General features: G+C 39.4%; 1 protein-coding gene and 1 long non-coding RNA gene across 4 annotated transcripts in view; one reads left to right on the top strand and one right to left on the bottom strand.

Annotated features, from left to right (window-relative positions):
• Positions 1 to 2,080: 2,080 nt before the first annotated feature.
• The window catches only part of KIF25 (kinesin family member 25), a 43,753-nt gene continuing 25,059 nt past the window's right edge, over positions 2,081 to 20,774 (bottom strand). For 2 of the 3 annotated variants that reach the window (XM_064648939.1, XM_064648938.1), the window contains 7 exons: positions 18,190 to 18,264; positions 13,755 to 13,904; positions 12,551 to 12,727; positions 8,824 to 8,975; positions 6,173 to 6,370; positions 3,497 to 3,652; positions 2,081 to 2,285 (listed from right to left, as the gene is read on the bottom strand). In XM_064648939.1, the coding sequence (XP_064505009.1) occupies positions 2,128 to 2,285; positions 3,497 to 3,652; positions 6,173 to 6,370; positions 8,824 to 8,975; positions 12,551 to 12,727; positions 13,755 to 13,904; positions 18,190 to 18,264 (1,066 nt within the window). In that variant the 3' untranslated portion in view covers positions 2,081 to 2,127. The remainder of the gene's footprint in view (positions 2,286 to 3,496; positions 3,653 to 6,172; positions 6,371 to 8,823; positions 8,976 to 12,550; positions 12,728 to 13,754; positions 13,905 to 18,189; positions 18,265 to 20,774) is intronic. The other variant, XM_064648940.1, reaches the window with a different exon arrangement.
• LOC135411423 (uncharacterized) lies at positions 6,365 to 12,556 on the top strand. Its single transcript, XR_010429143.1, has 3 exons — positions 6,365 to 8,009; positions 8,128 to 8,230; positions 12,242 to 12,556. It is a non-coding gene; the product is annotated as an uncharacterized LOC135411423 (long non-coding RNA).

Genomic DNA, 20,774 nt, shown 5'->3' on the forward strand with positions numbered 1-20,774 from the left:
CCTTCAGTGCATCGCATCAGACACTGGGATTGAGCAATCGCATCTCTATAACCCAGGAAATTCCAAACCTGAAAGTTCTTAGAACAAAATGTTAACCTTCCTGCCCTGCATATCCTGTACGCTCCGTTGTGCAGGTCATACACTGAGCAATAGGCTACACTGACAAGGAAAACAGGAATAGGGAATGTTACATACTCAGAATTTGGCAGAGTTAATGTCAATGTACAAACTTAACCTTTTGGTACTTGCTCATATTTGAGGGGGTTATTTCTCTGCTCTAACAATAAGTATTGCTGCTTTTCCCCTACCATACAGATTGTAAACAAATGCAAAGTTTTGAAGAGCAGTTTTTCTGGAGAAAAGTGCAGCTCGTGACAAGTTGCATTTCTGTGTAACACTTAGAAATGTCAAATCCCTAAAGTACTTGAGGAACTTACTTACAGATGCTGGTGGAATCAGCTAGCCCTTGTCACTCAACCTCTCTTTGAGCTGTAATCCAGGCTGCCTTAGTAGCCTAGCTGTCCGGAGACTACAATGAGCTTGAAGTTGGCTGCTCCTGCATTTCACTTACCAGGCTAACACTCTTCGCTCTGACACTTTCTCACCTGAGATTGCTTTACCACCACTCAGCTTCATAAGTTCCAGTGGCCAAATTCTTTTTGTAACCATCTGTTACTGTTGGAATCAGGTAAAGTTAAGGCATTTTTTACCCTCATGACATTATTTAGGAAAGCAAGTGTTACTACTTGGTTGGATAGTAATTTCTGAGCACCAGAGCACTGCATGCAACACAGCAGCTGTTACATATTCAAGGCTGAAATTCCAATAATAGTATGCTACATAATCTCTGGATAAATATTTATGTTTGTGAAGGTTAAGTGACTTGGAGTACTATAAACTCCAGCCTTCTGGGTAGGCCACTGCAATTTAAGCCTTCTTGCAGTGACCCAACAATGACCTCTCTCCCAGTCTAGGGGCAGAGCAACTGCTGGTGGAAAAACTTAGGAGTGGATCTTGAGGCCTCTGCTGAGCAATAACATAGTGGGTAAAACACATCAGATGTTATTTGAACCCAACGGCTCATCTCAGAACCACTTCTCATCTCTAACACTGCTTAAACTTCCTTGAAACTTCTTCCAGTGTAACTTCATTCACAAACCCTGCATGATGTTTTCTCAGCACTGGTATAAGAGGGTGAAAGCCACTTGTGGATTACAAATAGCATATGACAAGCTGCTACTTGGTGTTTTATTTGTGTGATGGATGGTTATCCTCTTCTAATCTGCAGGCACAGCTTAAAGGTTGTGATGTGTTTAACTTGCTTCAGAAATGCAAGAGAAACAAGAGGCCAGAGTACTACTAAAACAGTTGTACAAGGTGGGTCCCATTAGGATCTTTAGTTCAGGGCCTCTCAGCACTCATGAAGCAAAAATACCCCCAAACTAGGCAAAGCTGTGGTTTTAGTGAACTCAGCAGAGCTGGAATTCGTTCCAACCATTTAACCTAAGTGTGTTTTCAGAAAGTTGTGTAATCCCTCATTTGCTTCCTAAACTACATTCCAGAGGGATAACAGATATAGCCTTACTCATTTTTCTCCATCTCACTAATGCCATTATTTCCCACCTAAAACCAGAGAACAGAACTCCATTCAATACAGCTCACAGACTGCTTTACACTCCTGCCTGTTGATACTGCATTAGGAATGACCCCATCCGTGCTAGATAGAAGAGCAATCCAAAATGTTTTGAAGCACTGGAGTGATATTTAGACTCTTGTCTTCTACTGAGAAAACAGAATGCACCCTTGGCCTTTCAGAAGTGAACCATCCTAAATCAGGGCTCTGTTGACTCAGTTCTACTTGCCCAAAGGTAACACACAGACAAAGCCATGTCTGAAAGCCCAATTTATTTCTCTGCCATTCCACCATGGTTGGTAGCTGTTGTCAATACTTACTATTATGTTAGGAGAAAGAACAGTATCAGCAGGTTTATTACTTACTAATGCCATGTTGAGGATTGTTTATTTTATCTGGCAGATGATATCTAAAAGAATGGCTTTAGGACAACAATATACATTTCAGTCTGAGGAACTCATTAATAATACTTTAATCCACAGGAGTCTTAAGTTTTATTTTGCTTTACTAGGCATTGGGAAATTTTTTTTCTTGGCTTGTCCTCTCTGAACTTGCCGAGCACGAGTCCCAAATCCCAGAGACTGCATTGATTCTGTTAAGTACTTCTGGCCAGGAGAGATGCAAAGCATAACCAACAGTTTAGCATCGCCTCCTAAAAGCAGGGAAAAGGCAAAACATACTTATTTACCTCATTTTCAGTAAGTTATACACTGGTAATGTATTGATCTACACAACAGTAAGAATAGGTTACCATTGCTTTTATGAAGCAGAAGATTGCTCGTGAAGAAAGCTGTTCAAAAAAGACAGCCCCTTCAAGGGAAGTCTATATCTAATAGTATGATATTTACCCCCAAGTGTTTCACAGTTTGTAACTTAGATTTTTTTTGCTCCTTATAACTTCATCAGTTAATCAGCACGTATGTTATGGGCCTGGGCACTTCATTAAGTTTTGCCAAATGTTTGTAAATTTGGAGCAATGGCAAAATGGCTTATTTGTGTGACAATAAAACAAAACAGACCCAGAAGTTTACCCAGAATGATCTAACAAAGGAGGAAATTGCCATTTTCAACACTTGACATAAACAGTGTCACCAAAATCATACACCAGGCATGGTTAAAACCAAGCTCAGCGCCTACACATAGCCCCTAAACTCACTTCTCTTTTTGGCTTTCCCTTTTCACAGTAGAGACTCCAGCAGTAGGTGAAATTCAAAGTTTAAGCAAAAATTAACAGTATTTCAGAAGCTCTGAAGAACTATTACCTCATTCACTGTCAGTGCCTTGGAGATTAAAAGCATGAGGGCTAATATTTTCTGGCTGAAGAAAAATGGACTAATATACTATAAAAATGGACACAAATCTGACACTACTGCAGGAATAACACTTGCTTTAAAACTGCTTCTGCATAGATGAGGAGCTAAAGAAGAGGAAGTGTCCCAAACACAGAAAGAAGTTGTAGCACAGTACCATGTCTTGTCTTTCTCCTTTGTCTCACTGCTACAGGGCACAATATTAAGGAATGTGCAAGTACTTGATTATACCCTGTAGTAATAAAGACTGAAGTTTAACTTGTCAACTGTACCTGACATGAAACACCAGTGAAATGCAATTTTTAACTTTTACATGATCCTATTGAGATGTTCCTCAAATGAACCTTGGAAACAGCAAGGTTTAGCCAAATTCAGGAGGAGTTCAGAACCCTCACTGTGAGAACACTCACACTGGCTCCAGGACCAGAGTCTTTGAACAGAGGCCACATACAAGCAAGGAGTACAAGATCATCCTCTAGTTTTATACAACAAAGGAAGGTGAAAACTAGGAGGAGAAATCTATAGTTAAACAGAAATCAGAATAATCCCTCACCTACGGAGTCCTGAAGCAGATGGGTAAGTTTGCTGTTCCGATATGGGACGTGAGACCGCTGCTCTGCTATTGCTCCAAGAACATCGGCCAGGGCGGACAAGCTGCGGTTAATAAACGATGTCTCTCTCAGTGCTGCCCCTGTCACTCCAGACATACCTGGTACAGTGTAGAAAAAGGCAATGGTAACACTAAGCAAAGCTACTTCAAACTGTAATGTGGGGAAAATTCTGTTGCTGTATCGTCTACTTTTGACTCAACATTTTTAAACACAAATTCTGAACCACGACTTCCAGCACACCCATGCCAAAAGCAAGATGCAGTGGTTTTTCAGTCTGGACTGCCAATAAATTGTTTAATACTCTACACTCTTTTGAAGAACTTTCTTAAAGAAGGTTCAGTGTCTACAGATGGTCTGAAGCATCTCATGTTAAAGTTGATCTCTTCATCTGTACAACGCACTTTGGCTTCATATGTATTAAGAACAAGGAACCGAGAACGTAGGAACACCTTAAGATCAGACAAGACAAAACACCAGTCCACAATGTCCTCAGAAAGAAGTCTGTTTTGTTTCACCATTTTTTATAATAGGTAACTGCCCCATCTATATCCCTTAGGAAAAAGAGGGGAGGCACTGATGGTACAAGCTGCAGAAGCAAAACTGTATAGCAGACACAAGCGTGAGGGGTTTGTGTTCACCCAAGGCTGTGAGGTGGAGGTTTATGGCATGATTTGCTATAAGGAAATGGATAAAGGAAAATTATGCCCTTCTACCACCCAACCAGCATGGTGGTATGTAGCTATGCTGCCCCTGAGCAACACTGGAAAGGTTTGGTCTATGCAACACATTGCACCAACTCAAAGAGGTGCTGCAAGCTCAACTCTGATCAGTATGGATGAGTGTGCAGTTAAGAGTAATTAATTCCTCCTGCCCATTTGGGGAAGAGAAATTTGCTATTAGCATTTAGTATCACATTATTCAAATTTGAGCTTTGTTCAGGACAGTGGATGAGGTACAGAAGTGATCTGCAATCACTTCTCCTTACCCAGAGCACATGATCCATGTTAGGCAGAGCTCACAGTAGTGGGCTGATCAGATAGGGCTAACAGTTTCCTCTTCTGCCTACTCTCCCACCTCTAGACAGGTACAGGGAGCTGCTAGAGATCCTGTGTTTCCCATAGGGCAGCATTTTCCAAACTGGGAGGACAAACGAGGAGTTCAAGAGGCAAATGTGAAAAGGCACAGTAATAGCAAAAACCCCAGAAGTCTGGACAATGAGGAGAAATGCGACTGTGGGAGAGGATGAGGTTAGAGTGGTAGAGACTTGTCAGAGAGACACAGAGCAAAAGAGTTTGGAAGACTTGCCAAAGGGTGGACAACAATCTGTGATAGGGTGAATCTCAGGCTGACATTACTGGGGCCATTGTGTATACAGACATCCCCAGACTTCGTTTATTCAAGGAAAGGTGGACTCCTGAGACAGCGGACATCACCTTAAAGCAGAAAACTGCAAATAGGTGAGGAGGTACTTGTTTAAACTGCTCATTATCTGCATTTGGTTAGATGAACTTCCACGAAAGCATGTAGCTGAGTTTTCAAACTGAAACCTAGTTTGCCAGAAAGGGACCACTTGGCCTGTAAATGACTCAGGATGGCTGTAGAGCTAACAAGGCAGGGTGCTGAAGTGTGTGAGAAGCCTGATGTACTGCTGCTCCCTTAGAGTTGCTGACATTTTAAAACAATTATGAGTTAACAGCTGCCCTCACTTTTACCAGGGTAAATTCACCAGCACAGCTGATGGCAGAGGGCAGTCTGCTGTGTGTGCTGGGCCACATCTAACACTGATGTTAGCACAGCTCTTCTAGCTTCACTGGAGGATCTGGCCTGCCGAGCCCCAACCCAAGGAAATGTTTGTCCTGGTTTAACTGAGAGAACAAACACACACCCTGTTGCAAAATTACATGTTTTCAGCATTTAGAGCAAATGAAAAAAATAATGTATTATATTAGGTTTCTCTGTAGAACAAAAGTTTAACAGTGAGCAACAGCAAGAATTCTTGGCAGTAAAGTAAAAGACTCTTTCATAATACTGGTTCAGTTTTCAAAACATTATTTCTGGAATGGTACATTTGGCTGCATGGTTTTTCTTGGTAAGAAAGCTTGTCCTTTAGGAAATAATCAAGTTTTTGAAATTACTGTGTGCATAGAGGAGGCAGGAGGAGGAATATGCTTTGAAGAAACAACAAAAATAATATTATCTTTTCAACACTAATTTCCACAAAAAGGCAGAAAACCCTACACATGGTGATATCAATTATTACAGATATTTGTAATATTTAAATAATTTATGCACTTGAAACATTTCTGTACAAAAACATGCTACTTTCCAGAGCAGAAAACCAGGCCTAATAAAACCAGTTTGAACAAATAATATACTTATGATATGGGTAAACACCCTGAGCTTATTTTAAGCTTATGCAGTCAGATTTTCAGTTATACTGTACCAGTGTAAAACTGGAACAATCAGCCCTCAAATTTTTTTTTATGGCAGGATCTGTGGGTTTAAGTGAGCCTGGTATGTGAGCAGGGTAGCATGTACCCCTCTATAAAGAACTAAAGGCAACTATTGTAACCTAGATCTGGGGTGATCCATGCCCACAAGCAGGCACATTCCCTTACCAACACACTCACTACCAGCGAGGTCCACCAGCTGCAGTCTAGTTTTGACTTGCTTAATTTTCTCAGTTGCTTCGACTTGCACTGGTGAAGAGGTTCCAGAGGAAGAGGCAGATTTACTATCTCTCGTTTTTTGTGGAAAGGTGCAGGAAACCTCTTTATTTAGTCTCTGACTGGCTTGTTCATCTTCCCATGAAGTACCTGTTTAATGGAAAAAGCAAACAAGGAGAGCTTCTCACTGACACTGGTAATTGAGATAGGGGAAAAATGGGACATCGATAGGGGATGTACAGTATCTGCTGTTTAAGTCTATTCTAACAGAAGCAATATACAAGTCAGAATCCATGGCAAGGCAAGCTGAATCACTTTTTCTATCTTAATTTAAGGTTTTACTTATCAAACTGATTGTACCGACTGGTAACAAGTTCTGGTGTAGGTTGTGTTGTATACAATGTGGAAAGCAAGAAACAGGAGTTCAGTAAGGCCTTTAAAGAGGTATTTTTTTCAAGTTTTAGACTGACTGTAACCAAAGTGAGATTTTGGATCTTTGGGAGCAGTAGGCTCTAAAGTCTGGTTCTATGTATTAGAAACATAACTTGCTGGTGCTCTGGCAAAAAAAAAAAAATCCTCATCCTGCCTTTTCTACTTTGTCCTTTCCTGTTGTTCCCCCTAGACTTCCTTCAGCCCTCATATCCCACTGCTGGATCTACACATGATAAGCTATTAGCTTCAATAGTATTACTCCCATCTGTCCAGGTTTGTTACCTACTACTATCCTTCCTCTTCCTCAGCAGCAGCATCTGGCTTTCACTCTCTGCTGAGAAGGAAGACAAAGACTGATTCTCTGGGAAATCTGCTTTCACATTAGCTTAGCAGGAATATATTTAAAAGGGATTTCCCAAAGCAGTTTTGCTTTTTAATTAGTGTTTTGGTTTTCATCCATCTCTCTCTTTCTCTCTCTAAAAGACATAAAAGAATAAAAGACACATACTCTGCTACAGGTCATAGAGACAACAGACCTTCTTGGGTGTTTAAAGAGTCTAGTTGGAATAGTACAAAGTTTACAGCTGCAAAACTTGAGTAAAGAGCAGATGACTTGTCTTGCAGAGCTCTATACTTCTCCAAGTAAGGAACAACTGCTAAAACCCAAGCTGGATGTTCACAGTGTAGACAGAGCAGCTGTGCTGGTTTACACAGAATAAATGGCTTCAGGCCATACAGTGTCAACTTAGTGGTCTCTTCTTTAGTTTCAGACAACAAAATTAAGAAACAGCTCTTCTCAAAAGACAGATAATACATGCTAAAACACCTTAATCAAATCTGAAAAAGTGCTGGCTTGTCAACCTTGGCTTTAGGTGCTGAACTCACCACAGATTTTACAACCTTTTATTTAGTGACAGATATCTGGTGGTATGGTATTTGACAATTGCACCTGGCTTTTAAATCAGGATCTTCTCTTTTTAAACAAGACAGAATGTGCTGTCACACATGCTGTCACACTGTTGCAGTGAGGCACCCTTTGCAGTGTTGCTCCGTGCCCCTACAGGGCACATCTTCATCCGTGCCCTGTGAGCTGAAAGCCTGAGTCTGCATTCAGCAATTACACATTTCTGCAGAGCTTTGCTGCCAGACAACATGCCACAGTGGAGTGACTGCAATTAGAAGTGGCAAAGGGAATTCTGGACTAGACAAGATGGCTGGTACCTAACAGTGCAACACTGAGTTTTGAAAATTGTAACATCTGTCTGACTGACAAGAATCTGGAGCTGCCTAGAGCTAACATCTGAAACACTGGAGCTGCAACTTCTGAAGTAACTGTGTCTTTTGGCAAGGCCTGTAGGTAAGTAAGGGCACTGTTTGTTCTGCTTTGCTGATACTGGTGGTTTAATTTCTGATAGCAATCTAAGGGAAAAAATGTGAAATATTTCCCACTTTCTAAAATCATACTGTTGTTGCAGAGTATGAAGGAGATGGACCAGAGCACTGGAAACAGAGAGCCTAATTATAACATAAGCAAAAGAAAATAAAGTTAACTCCAAAAATCCCAAAAGCAATAAACTGGTAAGTCTTGGTGTGGTAATGAAAAGTAGAAATAGAGATGTTGCCACCGTATATAAGACAACTATATTGTCTTTTCATGCAGTGACCTATTACTAACAGTTCAAGAGACTGAATTTAATGGACTTTTTTGCAAGGTTGGAGGTAAAACAATTTGATTATTTCTCACCCAAAAGCGTATCCAATCCCTATAATGCATGGTTAGCTTTACCACAAACTTTGTATGACATGTAATTATTCATTCTAAGTGATTTAACTACTTTATCTATCTTACTGAGATCTTAACTCTCTTATGACTTACTGACAACATTTATTCATTAATTGCTCCATGCTATAAAACTCCAAGAACTCTGTAAGTCAAGACATGTAAAGAAAAGTGGTAAGTTTTTATGAAACTCAAAGTTTCAGTAGCATTCAAACATCCAGGTGGTCTGTTATTTAAGAAGGTATGTAGAAGTTAGAAAAATGGAAAAGAACTGAGGGAATGTATCAAACATTGGAAAAAGGAAGAAAAATAATATGAAAATCTCACAGTCCACAGACTGTTTTTCTAAAAACAACTGGCTCTAGATGCATTTTAGTAACATCCTACTTACCAAAGTTATCTCCAAAGACAATTGTGGTTATGGTCAATGTCACTACCAGATGAGAACGAGAGGAGTGAGCATGCACCAGTGTTGGGTGCCTGACTCTCAGCTGTAGGCCTTTCTTGACTAGATGTAAAAACTCAGATGCATTTTCAACAGTCCTAAGAAACAAGAAGGATATTTAACTGACTCACAGGAAAAATCACATGAGAAAGCTGACAATTTAGGTGAGAATCTCAGCATCTCCACGTCCCTGCTCTTCTCCTTATACTGATCTCAGTTTTGAGCTGCACAAACAGCTGTATATAGATTTTTCCAGGTGGGATACAGTCCAAGATGAAAATTCAAGACAAAAGCTGTGATGTAGTCCTGAAAGTGCTGCAGAAGTGGCCTGTTAGCCTTGCAGGTCCATAGTTACTGTAGCTCAGCTCTTGAAGAAACTGAAATTTCTACATCTCCACACTTTGGAAGAGAAGACATAGGTTTAGACATTGCTGGAATCTCTGGTCTTACAGAGGTGGATTTGTCCAGTTTATGTTGAGGTAGCTCCTTTTCTTAGGTAGTATTAGGCAAAACCCCCCAAAATTTCTCTGGGCCTCTGGAAAACATATTTCACATTTGGAATGAAAACCAGAATCCCTGGAAAAAAGTTCAATTCCACTGTTCAATGTCAGAATAGATTAGGCATAAGTTCCTATAGACCATTTTATCTTGTACTATCTGTTTACTTTTCCAGTTAAAGGAAGTACTGCAAATATTATCAGTCAAAAGGCAAAGACCTAACACAGAAAGTGAAATTAATACAGAAAGTGAAATTAATACAGGGAGTGAAATAAATTGATTAGCTAAAGAAGAAAATCACTATGATTTTCCCTAGGTTTGCAGTGTTTAAAACAAATGAGGAAAGATTGCCTACCCTTTCCTTTCTCTGCATTGCCTTCTTCAATCATCATTCAAGATACAACACCTGAACAATAGTTTTTAGGTGGGGGTACGAGTTAGGACTGCCTGGTGACTGAATGCCCTGTAATAGCAGAATCATAAATAACACTCCTGACAGGCCACAGGCTTGGTTCCACAATGCTGAAGTCAGCAAAAGCAAGCATGTGATAAAAGGCAAGGTCTTCATTATTTAGATTTGGCTGATTTCATTAAAGGTCACACCGGACACAAACTTATTTGATGTTAAGAGCCATACTTGAAGAGTTTAGAGACAGAAGAGCAAAAGAAAACAAACTATGCCCAACTAAAGCAATTTCCTCAGAAAATAAAGCAAGGGCACCTGAAGAACAGAAAAGCACTTGGCCACACCATATTTATAGGCACTTAAGAGAAGCAGCCACCTAAAAGCAGTTCTTTGTGTATCCAGGGCTGCATGAAGTAAATAATCACTACAGACTTCTCCTGTCAATCCTGAGCCACACATGTTGGCCTCCCTTGTAACACCTCTTGGTAGAGGTACCACTGGTGATGTCTCCCTGGTTGGTTGACCTGGCAACAGCAGGGAAGCAGTGGCTCTAGTTCCTACAGTCAGAGCCTCATACTGGGGTGATCTGAGTATTGCCTCCAGTCAAAGGAGGCACACATCCTGCCTTCCCAAGTCTTGAACTGCATCTTCCAGTGGCTGGTCAGCCAGGACTGGATGCCCTGAAAGGGAAGCAGCCTTGGCTGGGATGCAGCACCAGACTATTGGGTTCTGCAAGGTGCTGCTGTGCCCTATCAAAGGGGTCAGTGCCATGAGCTGCCACCCTACAATGACCATTTGCAGAAGACAGGCCTCAGGGTGTGCTGTCAGTGCTTGTCACCTCCTGGACAGCTGCAGCTGGCTTTGGAGGGAAGCAGCATCCCCAGTGTGGTGAGCTTGGCACAGTAGCTCCTCAGCAGGACTGACAGAAATAATATTTAAGTATAATCTCTACGACTTAATGATGCTCTATATGCCACACATTCCAGGACCAGATTCTACAAAGAGAAGCCCTATTGTGGTTAGGTTATGAATTTGATGCTGAATGTTCTCCAAGGTCAACCACACTATAAAAGAAGAAAGAGACTTGAGGTTTTTGTGATTCTCTAAGATGAACATGTTAGCAGGAAAGAGACTACTGTACTTTAATGGATATATGGAGAAGCCAGTGAGACCCAGCAGGCCAATATATTCTAGATGAAATATTATCATAAATGAGGATGTGTTTTTATTCAAAGCACCAGCTGTTTACTTTAGATTTTGGGCAGCCGGGTGGCCTCATTCAATGGTTCCCTTACTTTGTTTGGGTTTGCTTTTTCTTATTAACCTTTCTGTGTAATTATTAATATAACCTGTTTATGAATTGGAATTTTTTCACTGCTTGCATTGTAATTGAAGTACAAGTCCATATTTTTATTTATGTTTGCATTAGAATTTAGTATTAACTGATTGAGATAAGTGGTTTTTAAGAGGTTTAATTCAAGGCGCCAAGTTCCTTTAACATAAATTAAAATTTACAGAAATAAACAGAGCAGCCATTTTATTAACTAGAAGGACAAATGAAACCTTATTGCAGCTTCTACTTCTTTTCTCTGTGGCACAAGTCCCACTGCATCTCCCCTCTCCCTTCTCCAAAACCTACAAAAAGGTATGAGTCACTCACTAACTATACAAAGCTCCCTTGGGAAATGGAGTAGGCACTTTCCAGGAATGAACTGAAGCCAGGCCAACATCCTAGTTACTGAAGTACCATAATTAAAAATTACTTAGAAGTTCTGATGAAACAGGAAAATTCAACTCCTCTCATGCCCACACTACATGCACCCATCTTCATTTCTTATGTCATACGGTTCCTTTCCTCTCTAGTCAAAGGAAAAAGATTTGCTCCTCCAAGAAAGATTCAGACACACAGGTTAGGCTCTGCTCCCAGCCTCTTCTGGAGTTTTTCATTCCCTTAACAGCATAGCCTTACTTAGTAAGTAAAAGAAGGCATTACAGTAAGTACAGCTGTAGCCCTAAATACCCTAGCTCTTCCTACAGTGTCAAATTGTGTAAATAAGAATCAAACTTACCATACATCGATGGTGGGAAGGTATACATCTTAAAAGTGAATGGTTAGAAGCTTAGCTGCTTCTTAGCTTTTAGTTTGAAGAACCTCCGTTTTCAAGAACTATGGGTTCAAACCATATCAATGGTTTGCTAACACATCAACACATCAATTCCAACTTTAACGCCTCCAGTTGTGAAAACAGAACACTAAGCAGTAGTAAAATGGATATTTGTATTAAAAGATCATGTAAAATCTAATTATTTTTACTTTTTTTTAACTCCAACGTATGTATGGAAGGCTAACATTCTACAGCTGCTTAAAAATTTACAAATAGTACATAAATTTCTATTATAATGTGTAAATTTTATCATTTAGTAAGACTAAATGGAAAGTGCTTTGTGACTCTTATTCAGCTGACAAGAAGAGCCATAGACCCAGCAACAAGAAAATATGCAGCAATCTTCAGGCATTCTGAGTGGAAGGCACTTCACACAGGAGTATAACTCAAACTAATTGTACAGTTATTTCTGGAAGTATTTTGACATTTGCAGTGAACTGCAGTCTAATAGACTGAGCCAACAGAAACAGAACTGTTCTTTTGCACATGATAAGGACTCATTGTTTAGATGCAATCTCGTGCCTATAATGCAATTTTGTGACAGCTATACATTGCATTAACACCAGACCATGTTTGGATGGCAAGGATCAAGTCATGTACTTACTCATGCGTAAGCAATGGAACATCACTCTTCCCTTCTCTGGTTGTGACAACATCACGCTTGATGCTAAATACTTTTCCATAACTGTCTTTGGCCAGAAGATCAAAAATTTCATTATTATACACTTCTACAACAGAAACCTCAACCCAGTAACTTCCTGGTGGCTTTTCTGAAATAAGCCTGGAAAATAAAAATAAGGGAAAAAAAAAAGAAGAAAAAAGCCAAAAAATGTTCAAGTCAAACCCCAAGTAAGCAACGTGTAAATAAAGATTTATTCTTTAATGGTAATCTAATTACAATCTGATTAAAGTGCTTATTAAGTATCTGTAGCTGTGGTTGTTAAGCTGAAGAATCAGAATATACAGTTAAATTATACATGAGGCAGTATATAAAACTTAACTTTCCAAACAGCTGTACTGACTCAAATTGTTTTTCTCCACTAGCCTTCTGCCTCAAGATTTTTTTTATATCATTTCTCTGCTGGTTGTTATTGCATTCAGAGCTCAGGGTATAAAATCTGGCAGAGTGCAAGCAATGAACAGACAGAGATGGCAAACTAGATCTGTAAGAAGTTATCTGTCCACAGCCTGGGAAAATTAATAAATTAAGGGCTTGTCTATTCAGGAGAGTATTTACAGTTAGACAGTTATTCTCATACAAAACTGGATCTTTAATTTAGCTTGTACACTTCTCCAAAAGAAACAGGCTTAGCTGGAAAAACCTCTAATGGCTCTTCTGTTATAACACAGCAGCACATCAGTTCTTGTATTAGGTTCAAGTAAAAAAATTCTCAAAGCAGGAGCAGATTGTGGTTAAAAATGCTGCTATCCTTTGGGACTTAGATCTAATCTGGATCCTCTTCAATTGTCAATTTTCACTAAACTTGTAAGAACTTAATTATCTTTTGGACTCCACAACTATGGTTGAAACATATTCAAAAGCTAATTAGGAGTCTGAAAGACAGATGGACAGATAACACACAGCAAGACTGCATAATCTTATTGTCTTAGAAAATCAGATTAAGCAGGAGAGAGACTAGAAATCCATATAAAAACTAAAAAAATCAAATGGCAGTCAGAGAAGATACAAATATTAATAATTCTGAAGCTGAAATCTGTAATGATAAATACATTACAAACATTATTTCATTCTTTCTATAAAATTTAAGGTGACTACCACTGACAACAAGCCTTTACTTAGTTTTTACCTGAACACTTCTTGGGTAGCTCGAGGAATAATTCCAAGTTCTGATTCATCTTCTATAGTGAATGCAAAGTTCCCCTCTACCTGTGGTCCCAACATTGTGTATGTCTTCCCACTTCCAGTTTGCCCGTAAGCCATGATACACACATTGTACCTGAAATTTAAAAGGGCTTTCATTTATTTTACTGTTACCAAATGTGTTTGTTAGGTGGCAAGTCAAACCCCAAACGATTTGGGAACACAAACTGAAACAAAAAAATAAATACACTGCCCCTGATTTCTTTCTGGAGATCTCAAAATCTGAAAGTAACTAAAGTATTGCCCATAACATCCCCTAAGCAGATTTTATTTTTTAAGCAGAGTTGAAGGGATGCTTTTAAGAAGTTGTTTCAGGGATGCTTAGCTTGGAATGACTGATGAGGTTAGATGTCCTGTCTGCCCAACTTCCAGTAAGTGCACTACTGAGCTGCTTGTAAATCAGCTTGTGAAGCACTGCAGTTTACCAGACAGCATTTTAAAGTAAACCATCAGTGGGTTTGATTTGTCTTACAGTGCTGTGCTGCAAACCACTGCACTAGTGTCTTAACAGCTGGGAACTCTTCATCTCTCATAGCCTTTTTCAGGCAGGCTCATCAGTCAGAGAAGACAGCTCTAATAATAAGAGGCACAAATTTTATACCAAAAACATTAGTTCAGTACGAGCATGCACACAATGACTACTCTGGAATAAAGGTGGCAGGAACTGCTCTGATATGGACAAGTCAAAGATGAAAAGTGTACAACATTAGTGCACAGGTACAGGCATCTATGAAACACAATTCACCATCTTCTGAAGTAGACAAGTAAATACATCTAATGCACAGAGCTCTGAAACTGCCTTTTTCACTGCACTGAAAATAATAAAAAAAATAGTCCACAGTTGGGAGCTCAGTTGTGGATGTCTGTGCTGTTCAGGGATCTGAACTTAGAGGTATGATTCCTATCTAGAAAGTGTGTTTCTAACACAATTAGATCAAAGTCAACACAAACAAAACAAGTGGGAGGGCACAGATGCATCCAGCCACAGTACTGCTTTGTAGGGAGGACCGATACTGTATTGTACTCCTTGGCTGCATCTGCTCTGCAGCACCTGCCAGCATCTTGGTGTTGACCATAGAACTGTGCCAGCAAAACCCTTGGAAGACATGTAGTTATGCTGATAGGACCACTCCCTCCCTGGACTATCTTGTTTGTTCAGAGACACAACATTAGCAGAATCTCCATACACGAGGAGCACTTTGCCGTTTGCTGAAATTTCTGCTCTATTAGAGAGTCGCAAGAATGGACTTGCTCCTGTTCTGCCAGGGAGTAAAATTTCACTGCCTAAGCTACCTCCTCTGTGGGCAGACCTGAAACAGCTGCTTCTGGTTATGCAATGCTTTTCCTCATATCAAAAATGTTGTTTCAAGCACATGCCATATTTCAATGAACACCCCTCATCTAATTGTTTTAAATGTATGGCTTCAAGCCATGAAATATTTACATGGCCACTGCCACAATCTTTTGCATATTAAACATGCCTAGAAGCAATTATTTTGGGAGGATTATTTAGAAAGCTTTCTCTTGTTAGAAAGAAATGTGGGCTGATAAGCCACACAGCAAATACCTGGGTGACCTTTCTGGGGATGTGAAATCAAAGTTGCAGTCAGAAAACTTATAGTAAGGTCCCTCCAGATTTTAGGATACAGAGTATAAAATAGGATTCTAATCATAGATTTGATGAAGTAAAGGAGATAACTGTAACTGAAAACAAATAGCACTGCAGCAAAATTAAATGTGATGGATATTAGGGCTGTAAATCTGAAACGAGGCCTTCTTGAAGTATTCACTGCTGACATGACTCTACTTGTATTTATGTCAGTAGAAAAGGTCACGCTAACTTTAGTAGTTTTCAGCTAGACTAATAATGAGCAGTTTTCCCAATTCCACCCCTCATGCACACTGCCTGGCCACCTGTAGCTTATTGAGACTTCTAGCTCTGCTTCAAAATCAAAGAGATCTTTGGAACCAAAATGGGAGCCAAAAATTTGCAGGTTGTAGTTTTCCACAGGAAAAACAGAATTCAAGTCTTCTTAGAAGTCTGTCAGACTTTCCCATAGTCCAGCTAATCAAATTTTCCTTAATTGTTGCTTGTTAGAAGACAGTAAACATCATGGACAAAATACTTCTGGCAGGATATAAATGATATGATTAGAAGCTAAGTAGACAAGTGATTGGAACATTGAAGAGACAGATGCAAATTGGGTATCAATCAGTGAAAATTTCTCTGCCAAAGCCAAAACAGTATTTCAGTAAGCCCAAATGAGCTAAAACTGGCCAAAGCGGTATTATATCTAAGTAGGCACAGGAGAGAATGAATTGTTGGGGGATTCAACAAGCACCAGATTACTATATATTTACCTGTATAATAGTTTACTTCATTGGTGTTCTGGTTACAACATAAAGGTTTCAAATAGAGAAGTCTAAAATTTTTTTACTATGATTCATCAGATATTTTTCCTTCTCCTCTGCTTCTTACCATATATAACAGTTATATTCTTGTTTAGAAAATTCTTACTGTCAAGCTAGAATACCAGTAGTTTTGTAGCACTCTCCTGAAAAGAGTGTGGGTGTTCACTATAGCAAAGTTATGACTAGGAGAAACACTGTTTAAGAAAATCAAAAGGAGGAGAAATATATTTTCCTCTTTAAAATAAACAAAAAAGTTTGATCCTTCAATGCTGTAAAGAAATGCTATATTACTCCCTTGCTGGTCCTGTATGACTCATTGTAAACTTTGAAGCCTGCTGTACTTTGTTTTGCATATGGAAAAATCTTTCCTTCCTGTATATTTATACTGAAAAATGAAACAATTCATTAAGAAAGAAAAATAAAGAAAAAATAAGGAAAAGGAGCAGAACACTACTTTCCACTTAACCTAAAAGTTGTTACAGACCACTTTGGAACCCAGACTAAAACAATCAGGAGCAGCGAAGAGGTTCAAGGCTCAGACTAAGTATGTCTGTTTCCCATTTACAATAGGAAGGCTGCTGTGCTCATATGCACAGACTTACCTTCCCTGAAAATCTGCTCCTGTTTAAACAGCACTTCTGAAAGAACAAGACAGGTCTTTTGTTTTTGATAACATTTCCTAACTGAAAACGAAAATGCTGGATTCTAGGACAGGATTCTCCCAGTGTGAAAATTAGAAAGTGGGAAGTACAGCAGATCAAGGTACAAATTGGGTATATCTGAAGACACTTAAGTGACATACTGAGCCAAAGCAAAATTATGTTCATTGCAAAAGGAAAAGTAGGGGGAGAAAACAGTAGTTTTAAGACTTCTTTAAACTCCTCCAACCTAGTGGTCCCTAAGTTGCTTAGCTACAGAAGCTGTGGTCACTTATCAGTGGTAAACAAGAATAATGTGATATATGACTTCCCTCGGCCCAGGTAGCCCTTGGGGGCCCCTCTGTGGTATATGCAAAGGGATGTCTGGGATTTCCCAATATCCACAGTATCCTGATATACCTCTTTTAGGCCGCTTTTAAGAAATGGAGACTTGGAAACTTCAGTGCACACACTGCCAGGAACAAGGACTGCGACAGTTCAACTCTGCCACTGTGGAGGGAAAGGAACTGTCTTTTCCTCTACAGGGAGGGAAAGTTACATGACAGCTTTACCATATAATCAAGTGACATTGGAGCAGGGATGAAAAAGGAGCAGAAAAGAAGTTATGTACAAATCTCAGTTGAAGCCTAAAGGTTTATAACAGTATGCACTTTAAGGCTTCTTTGCAAGAATAGCTTAAGTTGGCTCTAGTATAAATGAGAAATCACTTTATAAACTTAAGCGGCTAGAAGTAATTTCATATACTCGCTAGTGCTTGTTACTGATCAGTCTTGTATTCAAACCAGAATGCTGTTTTACCCCTGTGCCTGAAGAAGCAGTAGAACTGCGACTGAGGATGTTCCATTCTGGTTCAACCAGGAATCGATCACACCACGTCCAATGGCCTGTGCTCGCGCATAACCAGAACTAAGAGTGGCCCTGGCAGGCCTTTCATATGTGAACTGTTGGACAAGATGTACCACCATTTCTGCAATTGGAAAATGGTTATGAAACATAACCTACAAATCCCCCATTAGAAGCGATGCTTCGGTTTGCCAGAAGCAGACCAGAGGAAAAAACTTTTTTTATTTTTACAAATTTATCTGCTCTGCTAAATTTTGTAAAGCGTTTTCACTGTTTATACAGGGAAACATCATTCACTTGGTGTTGAGTAGAAAGAAAACAGGGAAATGGAACTGTAAAGCCACAAAACTTGACTGGATCACCACTATTAAGTAATTTTCTTTTTTAATTTATGGGTTTCAGTAGATTATTGTGCTTTAGCTTTCTTACTCCCACCTTTTAACTTACCCATCCAGAAGAGATGTTAGCAAAGGGGCCACATCTGCAAACACTGCATCTTGAGACTCTGAATCATTGTAAACTCTGAGGAAAAAAGTGCAATGATTAACCAAATTAAAAATATAAATATGTTGTCACAATACAAGAATGCAAACTATGGAAAATGTAGGCCAGTGACATAAAACATGGAGCCTGCTGACATTTTTATGTCAGGGAACTGAAAATTAGAACTCCAAGGTTCTCACTCACTTTTTGGGAGCAGCTGTTGTGTGTGCTGGAGGGAACGAGCCAGACGTGTACACTTGTAAGAGGTACACAGGCTGCAAACTTGCCTGGGGATTTGCCTCAGAAGACTCAGTGGCAGAGCAGAAATCAGAATACACCTGACGGTCATGTTTAAAGATGCACTGTCTTTGTGGGCAGTATCAGTCTAAGGTATTTCCATCCTCACCCCCATGAACTAGATTATCTACTCTGAAATCAACACTTCTCACTCAAGGGAAGACTTTCTATTACATTGTAATATGAATTGCAGATTAATTTTCAAAGAGAATGAAAGACAATTAAATTTAATGAGTTATTCCGCCTCTTAGAAAAGAGCAATGACAGTTCAATCCTTAGGCCAAAACTATGTCTGAAACAATCCCAATAGTTTTTCAAATCCAAGGAGTAAAGAACCAAACACAGGACATTCAAAGAAATCTTTCCTCCAAGCCTTTCAAGTTTGTAACAACATAAACTCAAGACCTGAAAATAGGAAATCATCAGAGAGAAGAAATTCTGATCATAAAACGTGGACATGCTAACTCATTCATTTCTTCTCTAGCACACCAAAAATGTATCCTCCCCAAGATTACAGCCTGCAGCGCGCATTGTTTATACAAGATGAACATAATCTAAAACATGAATGTCATTAGCCACACTTAAATATTTGAGGTATGAATGCCTATTTTTGTCAAAAGCTCCCTTTCTGGTATCTTTCTGTGGTGATTTTTTTTTATTTTTTTGTTTAGCTAGCTCTGTTTTCCAATGAGTGATACGTGTTCCTTATAGCTCACAGCAAAATGGCTAATTAGAAACGGGAATTTTGGTAGCAGCAAACATTACAAAACATAGGCACTTCACTGTGTATACAGTGCACTAGTAGACTTCACCTAGCAGTATCCCACAGCTTGTGTATGATACTACAGGTTTAACTGAATGAAGATAAAGTGTGCTCTTCAGCATTTACTCAACCCTCTTTTTATATCTGACTATGATCTGTCTGCTACAGTCTATAGAGTCCACAAATATAGTTTTTGTATTCATGTTCTCCATAAATAAGACTGTGCAGAGGGATCACTGATAATCAGATACAGAACTGGAGTCAATACACTGAGTTCTGCATTTTTCCTGACAATAGACAGAGGAAGGAGCAAGAAACACTATGGTGGCTAGAGACACAATAATTCATCTCTGTGCCTCATCCTAATCCTTGAAAGCTGTAAACTGGCCTCAAAATTGAAATATGAGTTGAATCTCTGTTTCAAAAAAAATATTATTAGAATTAGCATTCAGTTTCTTTTTGCATCTTGCTGAATTCTTGGCTTGAAGTAACATCCTGTGGCAACGTGTTCCACAGACTAATTGTAAGTTCCATGAAAATGTACTCTCTTTAATCAGGAAAGGAGCACTTGTCTGGCTTGAAGAACACATACTGGTTGTACTGCCATTTCTCTGATGTGCCCTTATAGTACACAGAGAAACCAACAAATATGCAGAGATGTGGCACAGTTTGTACCAGGAAGACACAGACACTGAATAGCAATACTCCATCCTTGCTTTGCATGCATATGAGCATATGCTTCAGTTAACTTTGCACATCAAATCTGCAAGGCCAATACAAGAGTGTAAAAGCACTTCTAAACACTTTTCTCTGCTTCATCTATTATCTGCACTTGATGAAATATTCATTAGCACCAAGTCCTTCCATCTTAACCAACTAGGCTTCTAACTCAGTATGTGTTGAAATATTTTTTCTTAGCATATCAAAACATCTCAGAGCTAATACATAAATTTAAAAAGGGAAATGAAAAAAGAAAAAATAAACTTAAAAAGGTATTTTAAAGACTAAAACATTCACTGTGTCTTCAGATGCCATTGATGACTTTTGTGGACTAAGACAGCAAACAGATTGCTAGCGGCCACAACCCAGGCTAGAGTCAGCCAGTCTTAGCAGTTCATTTGCACTGCAAATTAGAATCACAGAATCATTAAGGTTGGAAAAGACCTCCAAGATCATCAAGTCCAACCTTTGACCAAACACCTTGTCAACTAAACCATAGCACTAAGTGCCACGTCGAGTCGTTTCCTGAACACTTCCAGGGATGGTGACTCCACCACCTCCCTAGGCAGCCCATTTCAATGCTTAACCACCCTTTCTGTGAAGAAATTGAGTGTAGTGCAGCTTGAGGCCATTACCTCCAAGTAGTACAGCCTCAGACAGCTATGTCAGGGTCAGGCTCTGGTAGCCGATCAGCGGAAAGGCACAGGGCTCCATGTTACAGTAACTACTCCAAATATTTACTCAACTTCCTAAAGGAGTTTTACTGCCA

Source organism: Pseudopipra pipra, chromosome 3 (assembly GCF_036250125.1).
Source record: "Pseudopipra pipra isolate bDixPip1 chromosome 3, bDixPip1.hap1, whole genome shotgun sequence".
In the NCBI taxonomy this organism is placed as follows: domain Eukaryota; kingdom Metazoa; phylum Chordata; class Aves; order Passeriformes; family Pipridae; genus Pseudopipra; species Pseudopipra pipra.